An 18,985-nucleotide genomic window follows, 5' to 3' on the forward strand; every position below is an offset into this window, starting at 1 on the left:
GCCACTGAAATTTCCCAGGTAACTAGAATTCTTTGTAAACCTCGCAATCCCATGAAGTATTAAAATTTCAAGCTCTGAGAAAAAAATGTAAAAGTCTTGTGTTCAACCTGAAAAGAGTACCAGCACAGTAAGAATGCAATCCAGTCATGTATCGTAAGAGTCTTTTCTCATTAACCCCCATTAATAAAATGCCATGTCTGCAATACTGTATGGTTAATGTAATTTTGATTGAGCTAGTAATGTTTCAAGTTAATCTATGTTACCATCTGACACCACAGAACAATCTGATCCCCAAAGAAACACTTCTCCTACATTTTAAAAATAATTTCTAACTTTCTTTGTGTTTGTTCTCCGCTGCACTATTCCCAGCTGCTCAGCCTTTCTGATTTTCCCAACCCAACCTCGTGTCTCAGCCAGACTCTGCTTCTTGCCAAGCCTTGTTCAATCTGTGTCACATTTGCATTTTCTGCTTGACTGAACTCCATTCAGGCCTCTTCTTGACCAAGCAACCAAACCTGGCCTGCCCAAAGTCATACTCACAGAAAGAGGCCCAAACCTGGCACCTGCCTGCCCAAAGTCATACTCACAGAAAGCGGCCCAAACCTGGCAACTGCCTGCCCAAAGTCATACTCACAGAAAGCGGCCCAAACCTGGCAACTGCCTGCCCAAAGTCATACTCACAGAAAGCGGCCCAAACCTGGCAACTGCCTGCCCAAAGTCATACTCACAGAAAGAGGCCCAAACCTGGCACCTGCCTGCCCAAAGTCATACTCACAGAAATAGGTCATTACAGAGTACAAAAAGAACCAGAATAGATTGAAAACAAAGACACAAGGTAAACAGAAAAGAAAACAAAATGCATTGAGTGACGCTGTTTTTTTTTACAACAATGGAGGCAGCTAAGGTAGAGAGGTCATCTTGTGCCTTTCTGGTACAGAAAGGAAAGGAATCCCCATGGAACCGGACAGGTTGAACAAAGAACAAAGAAAAGTACAGCACAGGAACAGGCCCTTCGGCCCTCAAAGTCTGCGCCGACCATGCTACCCGTCTAAACTAAAATCTTCTACACTTCCGAGGTCCATATCCCTATATTTCCTTTTGTGGTAAACCACTGTAGAATATAATATGTGTATTGTGGTAAACTGCTTCTGTATTACATGTAATGTGGTAAACCACTGCCTGATGGCTCCGCCTCCCCTCGGGCTCGGTATAAAGGTGGCTGGTCTCCGCCTCTGACCCAGTTCAGGTTCAGAGGCCAGGGGGCCTTCTTTTTAGCTTATTAAAGCCTCAGTTACGTTCACTACTCGTCTTGTGTTCATTGAAGGTACATCACCTTCCTATTCATGTATTTGTCAAGACGACCCTTAAACGTCACAATCGTCCCTGCTTCCACCACCTCCTCCGGCAGCAAGTTCCAGACACCCACTACCCTCTGTGCAAAAAACTTGCCTTGTACATCTCCTGTAAACCTTGCCCCTCGCACCTTAAACCTATGCCCCCTAGTAATTGATCCTTCTACCCTGGGAAAAAGCCTCTGACTATCCACTCTGTCTATGCCCCTCATAATTTTGTAGACCTCTATCAGGTCGCCCCTCAACCTCCTTTGTTCCAATGAGAACAAACCAAGTTTATTCAACTTCCCCTCATAGCTAATGCCCTCCATACCAGGCAGCATCCTGGTAAATCTCTTCTGCACCCTCTCTAAAACCTCCACATCCTTCTGGTAGTGTGGAGACCAGAATTGAACACTATACTCCAAGTGTGGCCTAACTAAGGTTCTATACAGCTGCAACATGACTTGCCAATTTTTAGACTCAATGCCCCGGCCAATGAGGGTAAGCATGCTGTATGCCTTCTTGACTACCTTCTCCACCTGTGTTGCCCCTTTCAGTGACCTGTGGACCTGTACACCTAGATCCCACTGGCTGTCAATACTCTTGAGGGTTCTACCATTCACTGTATAGTCCCTACCTGTATTAGACCTTCCAAAATGATTTACCTCACATTTGTCCGGATTAATCTCCATCTGCCATCTCTCGGCCCAAGTCTCCAAACAATCTAAATCCTGCTGTATCCTCTGACAGTCCTCATCGCTATCCACAATTTCACCAACTTTTGTGTTGTCCGCAAACTTACTAATCAGAGCAGTTATATTTTCCTCCAAATCATTTATATATACTACAAACAGCAAAGGTCCCAGCACTGATCCCTGTGAAACACCACCACAGCCCTCCAATCAGAAAAGCACCCTTCCATTGCTACCCTCTGCCTTCTGTGATGTAGCCAGTTCTGTATCCATCTTGCCAGCTCAGCTCTGATCCCATGTGACTTCACCTTTTGTACCAGTCAGCCATGAGGGACCTGGTCAAAGACCTTATTGAAGTCCATAGAGACAACATCCACTGCCCTACTTGTATCAATCACCTTTGTGACCTCCTCGAAAAACTCTATCAAGTTAGTGCGACACGACCACCCCTTCACAAAACCGTGCTGCCTCTCGCTGATACATCCACTTGCTTCCAAATGGGAGTAGATCCTGTCTCGAACAATTCTCCCCAGTAATTTCCCTACCACTGACTTAAGGCTCACTGGCCTGTAGTTCCCTGGATTATCCTTACTACCCTTTTAAACAAAGGAACAACATTGGCTATTCTCCAATCCTCCGGAACATCACCTGAAGACAGTGAGGATCCAAAGATTTCTGTCAAGGCCTCAGCAATTTCCTCTCTTGCCTCCTTTAGTATTCTAAGTATTGAGTTGAAGGGAAAAGGTTTAATGGAACAGAACAAGAGTACAGAGCAGTTACTCTGCAACAGGAGTCAACTCACAATTCATGGCCCTCCGGTTTTATGCAGGATGTAGAAGGGGCACCCCACCCTCAGTGAGGGGTCCTTTGGGAATATCAATCCCCTATCTCATGTGTCCCTTAAGGTTCCATTAGTGTTCCATGAACTGCTTAACCCCAGGTTATGACAGGAACTATTGAGATGGCGATTGGCTTTGAACAGTATATAAGTTAAATACATTGTCAGTGGTTATCGGATTTCCAGGAAACCTATTAATTACAATAAAGCATCAGCATTTTGCATCTAACATTTTTATTTGCACAAAAAGAAAACTAATTTTAGAGTACCAAACTGTAACCAACACCTGACAACACTGTCCAGTATTTGTTCTTGGATACTTTAACAGGGGCTATATAAATAATATTTAATTTTGCTAACTAAATTGCTAAGAATGTGCATTTTCATCCTTATTGTAAACTCAGTAATATTTGATGGGTTTGGTTTTACTTCTGGCACTAACTTTGAATCCAATCAGACAAATGAATTTAAAGTCTCCATACCATACCCTTATAACAGTTCATGTGAAATGTATCTGGGCAGTCTCAGGTCAGTTTCTATCAATTGCAGTTCGCACAGCACAAAATTTGGAATTTTACTCCGACAGGCTGCAAGGGTAGCCGATGGGGAAGAGCAAAGGCTCACATTTTCACAGTGAAGATACAAGCCAAGATTTTCCTAATAGTTAGCAGGCATGCAGTTGGAAGTAAGTGAAGAGATCATGCTCACCCATTATGCAACTTATTATTTTTCTTGGGAAAAGAAGCTCTCATCAAAAACTGGCAAAATGGTAATTGAAAGATAACAAGAATTAAATATTCTGTACGTTCATTAGCGCATGCATGACTCATGCAAGAAACGTGACTTGCTGATCTGCATATAAAATGGGCGTTCAAGGTTAAAGGTGGACAGAATGTCAACATTTAAAGGGCAACATTAATAGTTTGATGTGTTTGGAGAAAAGTATTGTAAATGTTTTTGAACTCACTTTATTTTCATAGTAGTTATTCGGTAGTACTGGTATTGCTGAAAAAATACATTTAGTCAAAGCTTTTTGTTGCGCACTCATCAGAACAAAAGAATACCAATGTCATGGGAAACAACAACATTATACCATATGAAAAGAGCTACTGATAACACTTCTGGTGATGGGGATGTGCTGAGCGGATGCAGAAAAGGTGGCTCTCTTCCTGGAAACTTGAAATTAGCCCAAATACCGACTGCTAAACCCAGGGGGAAAAAAACACCCTCGTCCAACACCACCACAATGAACGAGGCATGCCAAGCAACAATCTGAGAGCCCAAAGATCGGCAGAATCAGCAAAAGTCTGAAAAGGAAGATTGAGGCGATGATGGACACGCTGGGAGACAAGGATTTGGCTGCGCCCAAACAGGATATATGCCGGCTACCCCCCGATAATTGAATGGAGGGATCTCCTAACACAGGAGCTCCAATTGCTCAGAGACACCATCAAGCGAGATATGATGGCGATGGTGAAGGCGGCAGTAGCAGAGGCACTGGTCCCCTTTCAAGTGGTGCAAGAAAAGACAGAGTGGTGACTGGAGACACAGGAGGTGATGATCAGAGAGTTGGAGAAGGCTGCGACTGACGAGAGCAACTGAATCACCTCACTGGAGATAGAGATGGCGAGGTTGGTGGCGACACAAGGAACGCAAAGAGGAAGGTCGAAGACCAAGAGAACCGATCATGCCGTCAAAACCTCCGCATAAACAGGCAGCACGGTAGGACCGTAGTTAGCACTGTTGCTTCACAGCTCCAGGGTTCCAGGATCGATTTCCAGCTTGGGTCACTGTCTGTGTGGAGTCTGCATGTTCTCTCCGTGTCTGCGTGGGTTTCCTCCCGGTGCTCCGGTTTCCTCCCATAAGTTCCGAAAGATGTGCTGTTAAGTAATCTGGACATTCTGAATTCTCCCTCTGTGTACCTGAACAGGCGCCGGAATGTGGTGACTAGGGGCTTTTCACAGTAATTTCATTGCAGTGTTAATATAAGCCTACTCGTGACAATAAAAATTATTAATAATTGTGGGCCTACCGGAGAGTACCCAGGTGCAGGAACCTGACGGAGTAAATGGCTCAAAGACAGGAAGGAGAGGGCGGCTAGTCAACAGCTAGTTGACTCCATACCGGAGGTGGATTGGTGGCAATCGTCAACCCTGAGTATGGAACTACTAGCGGAGAGGAAAAAGCACCAGATGGACCTTGACCTAGTCTTCACTGGGAAAGCAATGCACCAGCTCTGTGTGACATGAGGGACCTTTTACGAACATGAGGACAAAGCCAGCTGATTCACCAGCTGAGAAAGCAGGCAGCCATGAAGGAAATAGCTCAGGTCAAAGATAGAAACGGGAAGTTAGTCGATATGCCAGAAAAGATCAACATAGCCTTCGCAACCTTTCACCAAGGACTGTACACCTCTGAGCTCCTGGAGAGGGCCTCAAAGATGAAGCAGTTCCTTGATGGACTAGACATGCCAATTGTGGGGAGAGATAAGAGATGGGGCCTGGCTGTACCATTAGAATTGGGGAGGTCACGGAGAGTATCAGTTCCCGGAGGACTTCTACTAAAAATTCACGCCAGTCTGTTCGCAGACTCGTTGGTAGGGGCACCCTGCCGCCAACACTGCACAAGCCTCAATATCACTGATATCCGAAAAGGACAAAGACCCGAATGAGGAGGGTGGGGGGGGGGGGTTTCTGCAGGCCCATCTCACTACTCAACGCAAACGCAAAGTTCCTGCGAAGGCCTTGGTGAGGTAGCTGGAGAGTTGTGTGCTGGAGGTAGTCGTGGTGGACCAGACGGGCTTTGTCAAGGGCAGGCAGCTAACATCGAACATCAGGCGCACTTCGTAGTGAGGGAGCAGAGAATCCAGCTAAGAAGGTTGTGCAGTGCTGGTCCGAGGAGACAGAAGAGCTCTTACGTGACTGCTTAGAGACAGTGGATTGGTTCATATTTAAGAACTCAGCGACTAACTTAAATGAGTATGCCACCACCGTCACAGACTTCATCAGCAAATGTGTGGACGACTGCGTGCCAAAGAAAGCAGTATGTACGTTCCCCAACCAGAAGCCATGGCTCAACCACGAGATTGACTCCCTACTGAAGGACAGATCTGAGGCGTTCAAGGCAGACGACCCTGTCCTATACAAGAAATCCAGGTACGACCTCCGCAAAGCCATCCGAGATGCCAAGAGAGAATATCAAACTAAACTAGAGTCACAGACAGACTCTCGGCGGTTGTGGCAAGGACTAAACAACATAACGGGCTACAAAGCGAAGCCGAGCAGTATCTCTGGCAGCAGCGCACCCCTCCCCGAAGAACTTAATGCATTCTATGCTCGGTTTGAGCAGGTAACCAACAATCCGCTGTCGAGTGCCCCAGCAGCCCATAATTCACCCATACCCACCATCACAGTTTCCGAAGTCAGATCGGCCTTCGTGAAAGTGAACCCACGGAAGGCGATGGGCTCGGATGGGATCCCTGGTCGTGCACTCAGAGCCTGCGCATACCAGCTGGCAGAGGTATTCACAGACATCTTTAACCTATTCCTACTCCACTCCGAGGTCCCTACCTGCTTCAAGAAGACCACCATCATACCGGTATCAAAGAAGAACCAGGCAACGTGCCTCAATGACTACCGCCCGGTGGCCCTGATGGCAGTTGTAATGAAGTGCTTCGAGAGGCTGATCATGAAGCGCATCACCTCCATACTCCCGGAACGCCTTGACCCACTTCAATTCGCATACCGTCGCAACCAGTCCACATCAGACGCCATTTCCCTGGCCCTACACTCATCCCTAGAGCATCTCGAAAACAAGGACTCCTGCATCAGACTCCTATTTATTGACTACAGCTCCGCCTTCAACACGATAATCCCAGCCAAGCTCATATCAAAGCTCCAAAACCTAGGACTTGGCTCTCCACTCTGCAACTGGATCCTTGACTTTCTGACCAACAGACCACAGTCAGTAAGAATGAACACCAACACCTCCTCCACAATAGTCCTCAATACCGGGGCCCCGCAAGGCTGCATACTTAGCCCCCTACTCTACTCCCTGTACACACACGACTGCGTGGCAAAACTTGGTTCCAACTCCATCTACAAGTTTGCTGACGATACGACCATAGTGGGCCGGATCTCGAATAACGACGAGTCCGAATTCAGGAGGGAGATAGAGAACCTAGTGGAGTGGTGTAACGACAACAATCTCTCCCGCAATGCCAGCAAAACTAAAGAGCTGGTCATCGACTTCAGGAAGCAAAGTACTGTACACACCCCTGTCAGCATCAACGGAGCCGAGGTGGAGATGGTTAGCAGTTTCAAATTCCTAGGGGTGCACATCACCAAAAATCTATCCTGGTCCACTCACGTCGACGCTATCACCAAGAAAGCACAACAGCGCCTATACTTCCTCAGGAAACTAAGGAAATTCGGCATGTCCACATTAACCCTTACCAACTTTTACAGATGCACTATAGAAAGCATCCTATCGGGCTGCATCACAGCCTGGTATGGCAACTGCTCGGCCCAGGACCGCAAGGAACTTCAGAGAGTCGTGAATACCGCCCAGTCCATCACACAAACCTGCCTCCCATCCATTGATTCCATCTACACCTCCCGCTGCCGGGGGAAAGCGGGCAGCATAATCAAGGATCCCTCCCACCCGGCTTACTCACTTTTCCAACTTCTTCCATCGGGCAGGAGATACAGAAGTCTGAGAACACGCACAAACAGACTCAAAAACAGCTTCTTCCCCACCGTCACCAGACTCCTAAATGACTCTCTTATTTACTGACCTCATTAACACTACACCCTGTATGCTTCAACCGATGCCAATGCTTATGTAGTTACATTGTATATCTTGTGTTGCCTATTATGTATTCTCATGTATTTTCTTGAATTTTGTTTAATTCCCTTTTCTAATGATCTGTTGAGCTGCGTGCAGAAAAATACTTTTCACTGTACCTCGGTACACGTGACAATAAACAAATCCAATCCAATCAAAATGAACATACTGCTCAGGTTCCTCTTCCTGTTTAGATCCTCTTGATCTACATCCCCAATGCCTTTTTCAACACTGTCGACAAACTAATCATGGATTTTTGTGAGGGGGGCGGGCGTGGGTGGAGAGCCTGAGGATCCAAAAGAAGGTCCTGAAAAGGAAAAGAACCATGGGTGGCCTGGCACTCCCAAACCTACAGTTCTACCCCTGGCCGGCCACCATAGAAAGAGTGAGGGGATGGGTGAAGGAACTGGGAGCAGAGTGGGTGAAGATGGAGGAAAGTTCCTGAATAGGGACATCCCTACGAGCCCTAGCCACAGCCGCTTTCCAGCCTCTGGCCAAATACTCAAGGAGCCGAGTGGTAGTAGCCACACTCTGGAATTGGTACTAAATGAGGCAACACTTTGCTTTAACCAAAATGTCTACCATGGCTGGACCCCATCTACAACAACCACAGGTTCACTCTCGCTATCATGGACACCACCTTCAAAGGGTGGAGACAGGACGAGGAACTCTGACGGTTAGGGATATGTACAAGGACGATAGAGTAGCGACCCTGGGGGAACTCACAGAGTGTTTCCAGCTGCCAGGAGGAAATGACCAGAGATACAATCAGGTTAAAAACTTTCTCCACAAGGAAACAACGATGTATCCCCAGACACTCATCAATAGGAGAACTGTTGGATGCGGACAACCTAGGGAAGGGAAACTGTACAGACTTGTATGGGCAACTGTTGGAGGAGGAACACTCCCCCCGAATGAGACAAGGAAAAAATGGAAGGAGGAACTGGGCATAGAGATAGGGGGAGGACTCTGGATCGAAGTACTACACAGGCGGACTTCACCTCCACGTGCGCAGGGCTGAGCATAATGTAGCTAAAGGTGGTGCACAGAGCGCACCTAACCAGAACCCAAATGAGGAAGTTATTTCCAGAAGTGGAGAACAAATGTGAACTGTGCCAGGGAGGCCCGGCGAACCACATCCACATGTTCTGGGCTTTACCACACTTGGTGGGTACTGGACGACCTTCTTTGAGGGAATGTTCAGGATTGTTGGAGTGAGATTGGAGCCTGCCCAAAAGATGCGGCCTTCGGGGTTTCAGATCAGTCCGAACTCTTCATGGGGAGGGAGGCCCGACGTCCTCGCCTTTGCCTCCCTGATCACCCGCCAGAGAATCCAGCTCAGCTGGCGATTGGCAGCACCACCCAAAGCTGCAGACTGGCTGACTGACCTGGCGGAACTTCCCACACTGGAGAAAATAAAATTTGCCGTCTGGGGGTCGGAAGACGGTTTCCACAGGATCTGGAAGCTGTTCACCAACTTGTTCCAAGACCTGTTGATAGCCAGCAACCAATAGAGTGGGTGGGTGGAGGGGTGGGGGTGGAGAGACACGAACGAGCCAGTGGACAAAGAGGAAATGGATAAAGGGTGGAGAAAGAGGGTAGCGAAGGCACGCAAAAAGAACAAGAGGGACGAAGCCACAGGGGACTGGTCCAAGGGCAAGCTGAAGCCCAAACCAAACTGTAAATAGACACTTGTGAATTTACAGTCCGGTGTGGACTCGATGGGCCGGGTGGCCTCCTTCTGCACTGTATGTTCTCTGTTCTATGTAATACGTGCTCTGGTCATACTGGGGATTGTAACATATTTATGCCGGCTAAAGGGGGTCATGGCCAAAGCATGAGGGAAGACAATTGCTTGTAAATATATGTGTTAATTTCTGTATTTCTTTTCCCTGTTGACGCAGTTTTGTAATATATAACTTATGAACTGTTAAATATAAGATGTGAAAATCCAATTAAAACAATTTTTCAAAAAGAGGATACTGATTGGTGGGAAAGTATACTGTGGTTGGTAGAGGCATTGCCATAGAGAATGCACCAGTGACTGACAGTTAACTGCCCAGCAATGCTTGAAATGTAAAGGCTTGATTAGGGCTCCTATTTCCTATGGTGTATCAGAACAATGAATGCTTTAGCACAAGAAGCTTTTAGGGTGCAGATTATAGCATCATTTAAAATTAAAGTGGATAATGATTTGAAAGGTAAAGGGAGATGGGAAAGGGCAGGAAATAAAGATAGAACGGTAGCTCAAGTTGAGGAGATGCATAGGGCTGCATGATCTCATTTTATGGTGCAATTTCTTCGAATAAGGTGTAGATTCAGACATGCTTAGGGAGCACACTAGTGGTTGGAGCAGAAAATTGCATCTAACGATAACAGGTTGAAGGGAGCGTCATTATAACCTTAACTGTCAAGATCTAGCCACCCTGGGCACAAAACCAGAAGGTAGTGAATAGTGTGCAGAATTGACCCATGACAAATTAGTATTTAAATATAGGACCAGCATGTTTGAGGTAGGTCCTTCTATCATAGCTGGACCTATCTACTGGAAAATGCATTGGAATACAAGCAGACTGATCCAATAGAAATAACGTCCCGCATACTTTCCAATACCAGCCTTCTTATGTGGTGTTTTGTTCCTGCTACCAAAGTATTTATGTTTCTTCCCTGAACAAGTTTGAAACCTGTTAACAACACTAGTAATCCAACATCAATCCAAGATTTACGAGGCCCAAACTATTTACAGGTATACAAAGCATAGTAAAGTTTTGGTAATGTGTGATTTCTGAACCCGCGTTGATCCAGTGAGGAGAACATAAGGCTCCCATCATCATGTTTCAAAGCAAATTTCAATTGTTAAATCTCATTCTGAAACCACCTGGTTGGTTTTATAATCTAACACTTTCATTACTGTACACATTTGAAATTAGAATAAAATCTGAACTTTTGCAATTCCAATAGAAGATGAGTCGTTATTTTAAACAATATGATATTGGGACACAGTCAGGTGTACAGTTTGCTTTAGGGAATTAAGAAGCCTTCTGCACAAAACTTTCACCATGTCACATCTGTCAGGCCAGTTCTAGAGGTGAAACACTTTGGGACATTATAGGACACATTAATTAATCATATGCGAGAAACTTCTTTTTTAAAAATATTTTTATTCGCCATAAATTTCATCATTTTCACCATACAAAGAAAGAAAACAAAACAGAACCCCAACAATATAAAACCTAAAACATGGGCAGCACGGTAGCATGGTGGTTAGCATAAATGCTTCACAGCTCCAGGGTCCCAGGTTCGATTCCCGGCTGGGTCACTGTCTGTGTGGAGTCTGCACGTCCTCCCCGTGTGTGTGGGTTTCCTCCGGGTGCTCCGGTTTCCTCCCACAGTCCAAAGATGTGCGGGTTAGGTGGATTGGCCATGATAAATTGCCCGTAGTGTCCTAATAGTAAGGTTAAGGGGAGGGGAGTTGTTGGGTTACGGGTATAGGGTGGATACGTGGGTTTGAGCAGGGTGATCATTGCTCGGCACAACATCGAGGGCCGAAGGGCCTGTTCTGTGCTGTACTGTTCTATCTATCTAAACTCATAAAACAGAAGTGAAACAAACCCCCCCTTCCCCGCCTTAGCATTCAACAGCAACCAACTCCCGAAAGTGCATAATAAACAATCCCCAAGAATTGTAGAACCCGTCCTTCACCCCCTGAACTCAAACTTCACCTTCTCCAGGGTCAAAATCTACAGCAGCCCCCCCCCCCCCCCCCCCCCCCCCCCCATGCCGAGTGCAGGGCAGAGAAGCTGACCACAAACTCAACAGGACCCGCCTATGAGCGATCAGCGAGGCAAAGGTTAAAATGTCTGCCCCGCGCCCGCCTGCAACTCGGGCCGGTCCGACACCCCGAATATGGCTTCTACAGGACCAGGCTCCACATCCATATGTAAAAACCCGTGAGATAATGCTAAATACCTTTCCAACTTTGGGCAGGACAAAACATATGCAGATGATTTGCGGGACCCCTCCCACATCACTTACAGACAGCCTCCACCCCCTCAAACAACTGGCTCAGCTTTGATTTTGTGAGATGTGCGCTATACACAACCTTCAATTGTATCAGCCCCAGCCTGTTCCAATGCCCCCCAGCTCTTCTCCCCACTTCAACTTAACCCCTTCCATGAGCACCTTGTCCTCCTCCAGGATCATCCTGTAGATTGCCGACACAATCCTCTTCTCCAACCTCCCCGCTGACAATACCAACTCCAGCAAGGTGGAAGCCAGCGCTATCGGGAAAATCGGGAAGACCTTTCTTGCAAAATCTCGAACCTGTAGGTATCTAAAACCCTGTGCCAACCGGTACTTGTCTGTCAACTCCCCAATCTCACGAATCATCCCCCAAGAAACAGATCCTTAATCTCCTTAATCCCCCTCTCAACCCATCTCCTCGCATCCATCTTGCCCGGCTCGAACACATGATTCCCCCTAATTGGCATCCTCCTGACCTGGCCCACAGCTTAAACTGTTGCCTGTACTGCCTCCAGATCTTCAAAGTGGCCATCACCACCAGACTCACCGAGTACTTACCCAGTGCCATCGGAAGTGGCGCCCTCAACCTCAATCTCTTACACGAGCCCTCCTCCATCTTAACCCATCAGGTCTCCCCTGCCTTAACCCAGCCCCGCACCTTCGCCGTCCAGTAATAGTACAGTAGGTTTGGGAGGCCTAGCCTGTCACCCTTTCTGCAAAACAACGCTCCTAATCATGGCCACCTTCATCCTCCCAAATAAACGAGGCGATCAATCTGTCCACCTCCTTGAAGAATTTTGGTAGGAAGACCGGCAGGCTCTGAAATAGGAACAGAAATCTCAGTAACACAATTCCAAGAACCAGAGTCTCGAGCAGGAGCCACCCAACGTGTGATTTCCACCTAAATGCCGCCACTGGAAGTCTTGAGAGAAGATTTTCTTTTGCAAATACATTTGACAAGACCTAAGTTTCCCATTTAATAAGCTTTTTCAGGCAGTGATGTTAAGAAGAACAGTATTTTTTCCATCAATTACAGATTTTCGATGAATATAAGCAGAAATAGCCAATTCATATCATAAGATACTGGTAGTCATAACATCAAGACTACATTAGAGGAAGTGTTTGAAATCTTTTGCTACACCATGCAATCTTTGCTTTTTCACTCTAATTGTTGCTTTTATTCAATAAACAAATAGTATTCATTTGACTTTATTGTAAGCTCATCATATATATTTTCATTGAGTAGGTACTGATTTGATAAAGTAAAGATAACAGCGTAAGTCAATGATAGTGAATGCGGGTCAGCAATAAGTTTCCATTCATTTCAGCTTTCATAATCTTTATTTCACAAGAAGGTTTACATTAACACTGCAATGAAGTTACTATGAAAAGCCCCTAGTCGCCATACTCAGGCGCATTTGCAGGTACACAGAGGCAGAATTCAGAATGTCCAATTCACCTAACAACACGTCTTTCACGACTTGTGGGAGGAAACGGAGCACCCAGAGGAAACCCACACAGAGAGAATGTGCAGACTCCGCACAGACAGTGACCCAAGCCAGGAATCGAAGCTGGAACCCTGGAGCTGTGAAGCAACAGTGTGAACCACTTCATGTTTCTTAACTGTGAAACATCAATCTTAAATTCCGTACCAAGTGTTCGCCCCGTGGTCAGCAAAGTTACTGATCACACTTGCAGAACAAAATATCCAACAATCAACTGTTTGGTTAAAAATGTTAAACAAGTGGCAGAGTGGTTAGCACTGCTACCTCTCAGTGCCAGGGACCTGGGTTCAATACCAGACTTGGGTGTCTGTGTGGAATTTGCACTTTTCCCCATGTCAGCATGGGTTTCCTCCAAGTGCTTTGGTTTCCAAGGTAGCCATCTCAGATGGCCACCTGCAAAGGACCATGGGAATTATGGCCAACCCAGGAGTCAGACACACTCAGAGCGTGTGTGTGTATTTGCAACTCAGATAGCTAGACGCGATCGAAACCCCTACTCGTTTGCATTCTAATGGCTCATTTCCCCAGAACAAAAGGACTGTACTCAGGTAACCGATACAGATGCAGACTAACCGGTGCCACTCCTTTGCTAAGAAAGCCCAAACAGCCAAGGTCAATGACCGCTCAGGACATGCCCCAGCCATCAAGGCACCCACCCCTTTATTGGCCAAAATCGAAGGCAGTGATAGAAGCCTGTCGAATTATTGGGTCCAAAGCTAAGGACTACCCCAAAGAGCGCGAAATTCCAGAGGGATAAAAAGAGACACAGTCATGTGTTCGGTCTCTCTTGGCCCCAGCCTATGCCTAAAACCAAGTGTAGCATTACGACCAGAAGACAAGTTCAAGACCAACGATCGCTACCAGATGGATGAGCCCAGCAGAAATGAAGCCACTTCTTCTACCCAGCCACGCAAGATCCAAACAAAGGCCTTGTTCATCTGCAAAGAGCCGGTTGCCCTGAAGTTAAGTATAGGTTATTGTAGTTGTTAGGTGTAGTTTAACTTGTAGTGTTTTATGTTGCATGTCAAAGTAATCCTTGCGTATAAATAAACTATCTTTGAACTTGAACTGACTAACTGGTTGTTTGGTCCTTTAATTGATATCCGGTAAAGCCTTGTGGTGGTATCATTTGATACCTGGCGACTCTGAAAAGCAATATTATCATTAATAACTGCCATATCTAGTTAATTTGGCAAATTATTGGTGACGCTGGTGGGATAGTATTCCACTCATTAAAAAGAGCATCATTATTAATTGACAACATTACTCCGGTGCCGAAAGAGTAACACCTCCCTCAGTCCAAAGATTTGAAGGTTAGGTGGGGTTAGGGGGATAGGGTCTAGATAAGGTGCTCTTTCAGAGGGTCGGTGCAGACTCAATGGGCCGAATGGGTTCCTTCTGCATTGTAGGAATTCTATGATACTATAAGTGACCTGACCTCATGGGCTCTGGGGAACTGATCACAAGATGATTATTTATCTACAACAGTGACCACACTTCAAAACTACGTCACTGGCTGGAAAGTGCATTGAAACATCTGGTGGTTGTGAACGATGAATTATAAATGCATGTCTTCCTTTATGATCTGTAATCATGTTTATACTGTTATATATAAAACAGCAGTTTATGTTCAGTTCTTATGACAGTTATCATGGATTTTTGCCAAGGCAGAGTGGTAAAGTCAGCCAGTGGAATGGAAGTTGTTAAGTACAATGGGTCCTATGATCATCAGCAGTAAAAACATTTTGATACTCTATGCGGCCAAACCCACGGAAAATAGTCAGGTCCAAACCAGTTGTCTGGCTTTGGTTTATTTAAGATCTGAGAACAGTATCGCTGCTTCCTACTCTCAAGTAGTTCATGCTGTAAGGATTGTATTACAGAATATGTAGAATTTGAACGCAATATCTTCCTCTGTTTTCAAATTTTTACTCTCCTTCAATGCCCACTCACATTCATCTGTGGCTGAGATACAGAGCTGAAAATACTGTGCTCCCAGACATTACAATTTCATTTCTAGTTGATTGTCATAGTTCCTTTATTAAGTGGCTTATGCATATACCTTCCCTCCTATGTCAGGCTTTCCCAACAAAGCAACACCTGACCGCCATTGCCATTCACTTTATATGACATAATTCAGAGCTGGAACTCGATGGATTGGCAACTCAAATATGCATTACACATTACGGTGTGTTAATATTAAAACAAGCTATTTTCTAAAACTGGTCAGAATTTTGGTTAAGAATATGCAGATGAAAAGTAGGCTGTTTGATTTATTTCCTTTGTGTGACATGTCATGCACAAATCATTATAAAATTGAGATTTTGAAAGAGCATTAGGATAAGACAATGTAAGGAGTACATTTCTGAACTATCTTGTTCTCCCTCCCATTTCCCAGATAGTTAGCTCTCTATCTCAGTCAGGATGAGGAAGATATTGAATGGAATTAATCTGCTTCTGGGGAAATATGGAAAACATTAGGAGATTCCAATTCGTACACATGTCCAACTCAAGCCATTGGTAAAGGTTTGCATTAGTAGATGATTAGTGTTTTTGGTTGAAGGACGCCATGTATGCAACTCCAACTTTTGCTGAAATTTTTGAATGCCAATATAGTTGGAGCATAACTACCGATCTAACGCGAGGAGAACAAATGAAAGTAATTCTCTTAAACATTTGTTAACTACGATGTTTGGAAATAACATTGTTGAATCTGCTTTATTTCTGAATTTCGCTGGCTTAATCCCAGAAGCACAAACGTTTCAAAGACAAAATGGTTTAATTATTAAGTTGATTCCTTAATCACATGGCACAGCAGAGACAATTATAGGCAGCAACATGTTAAATCTAATTATTGAATTCAAGTCTTATTGGCTGCCACCCCAGCATTGACAAAACAGTAGCTAACATGCCTATTATATGTTTAGATGAGCTTCGGTGTTAAGAAGTCAATTTGTTTCTATTGCTATATTTGCCCACTATGACTGCATAGGGTTGGTTGCCTTTTGCAGCGTCAAAGTAGACATCTGACTTGGCTCTATCTTGAAAAAGGACAGGTTTCCTTGCCCACATCAATATCATGAAATAATCCGGCGAAGGTGAACCAAAAGCTATAGCACTTATAACTTTCATTTAAAAAGTTTGCACCGAGCCAATCTCTCTTAACTTTACAGTAGCACATTTTGTGGATGTAAATCAACCTGAATCTGGGTTACTTTGGAATGAACTTCACTACGTAGCTATAGATTGGATGATTTGTAATAGCACATTTACCCTCATCAACTATATCCAACTAAAAGGCAATTCAGTTTATCATTATCATTTGTTCTCCAAGTGAAGATTCTACAATCATCCGTAATGCTGTCCATGCTTTGTTTATCTTTTCCTTGTACTGAAAAAGTAATAGAGTAAGGAACTAAACATGCCTGAAGTTATACAATAGTGCAACCTTCCAGGAAAATTGCACTCTATTCATCTTATAGTTGTTTCCCACTAATTAGTCCCAAAAGGTGAACAATTGCCAGTACTTGAACTGAATTGTTTAAATATCATGTTTAAATACAAATAGATCATCCATCATATCAGGGCAACCATTATGGAATGAAAGGGGCAGTTCTTTTGCAAGATTACACTTTGAAAATTGAAGCACTGTGATTTCCTCTTTCAGTAAAATTATTTCAAAGTGCTTCGTATAATTATTTATTTTTCCTTTTGGAGATTGCAGGAACCTCCTGTGCTGATACAAGATTGACACTTTTGCTTCCTACTGCTTAAGTCAAGCTGTTTTTTTCCATGTTAATTCAACCCCATGCACAGTTGACCTGAACTCTCACTTTTGGCTTACAGGGAACAGTCTGTTGCCATTCACACATGTACAGTGGAGATACTGCATCGGGCTTTACGCTATCTTCAGACCGATCATGAAGACAGTCTGCAGGATAGAAATGACCCGCAAGTGCATTGTATGGTCTCACATTGGAAATGTATCCACTTTATTTTAAAATTAGACTGGCTTGGGACTGACAGCTGTCCCAGCAAAAGGTTTTTACACTTGAGTTGAGCCCACACACAAAGCCCCCTCAGACCTGCCAGCATAGTTTAATACATCCAAGTACAGGCTCTTTGAAGGACAGAGATTTAGGAACAGAAAGGGAATGGTTCGCAACAAAGGAGGAAACCCCAAAGGATTAATTTGTCTTCATAACTCATATCAGCAAGCTTGCTGATGGTCAAATAAATCATGTTAATATGATTCCATTTTTAACCTTGCTCTTCTTATAACATAAACATTAAAATATTAAACACTCCAGTGGCTCTGAAAACAAAGAACTGCTTATTTTAAATATGCAGACATTAACCAGATGCACGCCAATGTTATTATACATTATGTGAAAAACCTTACTTGTATCACCCAGGAAATAGCTGTTATATTGTTATGTTAAACTGGACACTAAAACCCATGAGCAACATCCAGTTAATTATAAAAGTGACCTACCATGATATTCTTGACCAGGCACATAATATTCTGGGTTTCCCACAATATGAAGTGACATCAACACCTCTCCCTGTTCTCCATCGCCCTCCAGCTCTCCATGGTGGGTACAAAGGAAAAAGAATGGGGCAAACCTTGGATAAAACCCCACTGATCCATATACGAAATCTGGCAAGAATATTCCAACCAGAAATAGCAAAGTCCAAGATTTAAAGCGTTGCGGTTTATCCATATCTCTGTTCTCTTCGTATTCCATTCCGCTGGAAACCCGGTTCTTGCGAACGAAAGGTTTTCTTTTGCTGTATTAAAGAGATTTCAAGTTTAATATCAGGGAGCTTCTGTTGGGAAAGTCATAAGCCAGGAACTGTAGGAACTGCCAGCTGTCAGCTGTTTCTACTGCATTCTAATACATCAGCTTCATAAGCTGCAATACAGCTTTCCAACGCGTCCTCCTCAGAGCATATTGTATTCCACTTTCCAGCCCCCTCCCACGTGCCTCAAGGCGCGTTTTTTTGTCAACTTTGTTTTAGGAGAGCAAACGCCTTCCCTTCAGTTAGAACACCGACTAAAACTGGAAGCTGATCAGGCATAAAATGCAGTCACTGGAAATAATTTATTTCCCCTGCCGTTTTTACTGGAGTGCTGGAAAACTCCACCTTCTCAGATTAACATCAGACAGAGGAAGCCATTCCTCACTCATTCTCTCTGCCTGTCCAAAGCTGGAAATCTCTTATTTACTCCTTGTCTTGTTACTAAACAGACAAATGGTTAAATCCGAAGAGCAAACACCAAACATTGTTAGTCCAATGGCATACATTGAGAGGTAGCTTAAATGCTATTTCAGTTCTAAAGTGCTGACCACCAAAGACCTTCATTAATGTAATTAATGGTTTAATTTGACTTTTGTAAAAAGTCTGCAGTGTGCTTGACGCACAATGGTCAAAAAGCTCTTGAAAATCGGGTTTTGCACAGGGCACTTAAAACAGATTAAACTATTAACTGTGGTAGCAATTGCCGGCATATAAAAAAAACTACCTTCTTTTGTTCTTTGATCTTTTGTAGATTAAATACTAAATTGCCAAAATAATCATAAAATTATGCAAAGATTAACCCTTCCTGAACTATTACAAAAGCAGTACAATTATATAAAATTGTGATAATTAAGTTGTTTTATTACCTTTATAAAGACCTTGAATTCAACTCCTATTGTCTGTCTCAGCATCAACTCAGAAAATAGAACAAATCAATACACCGGG

At 44.3% G+C, this 18,985-nt stretch overlaps 1 protein-coding gene across 1 annotated transcript in view; it reads right to left on the bottom strand.

Moving 5' to 3' along the window:
- Positions 1-18,297, bottom strand: part of LOC119973445 (reelin-like) — a 415,628-nt gene extending 397,331 nt beyond the window's left edge. The window contains 1 exon segment of the mRNA XM_038811578.1: positions 17,733-18,297. Coding sequence (XP_038667506.1) covers positions 17,733-17,985 — 253 coding nt within the window. The 5' untranslated portion in view covers positions 17,986-18,297.
- Positions 18,298-18,985: the final 688 nt, after the last annotated feature.

The sequence above is a fragment of the Scyliorhinus canicula genome, chromosome 11 (assembly GCF_902713615.1).
Source record: "Scyliorhinus canicula chromosome 11, sScyCan1.1, whole genome shotgun sequence".
Lineage (NCBI taxonomy): Eukaryota > Metazoa > Chordata > Chondrichthyes > Carcharhiniformes > Scyliorhinidae > Scyliorhinus > Scyliorhinus canicula.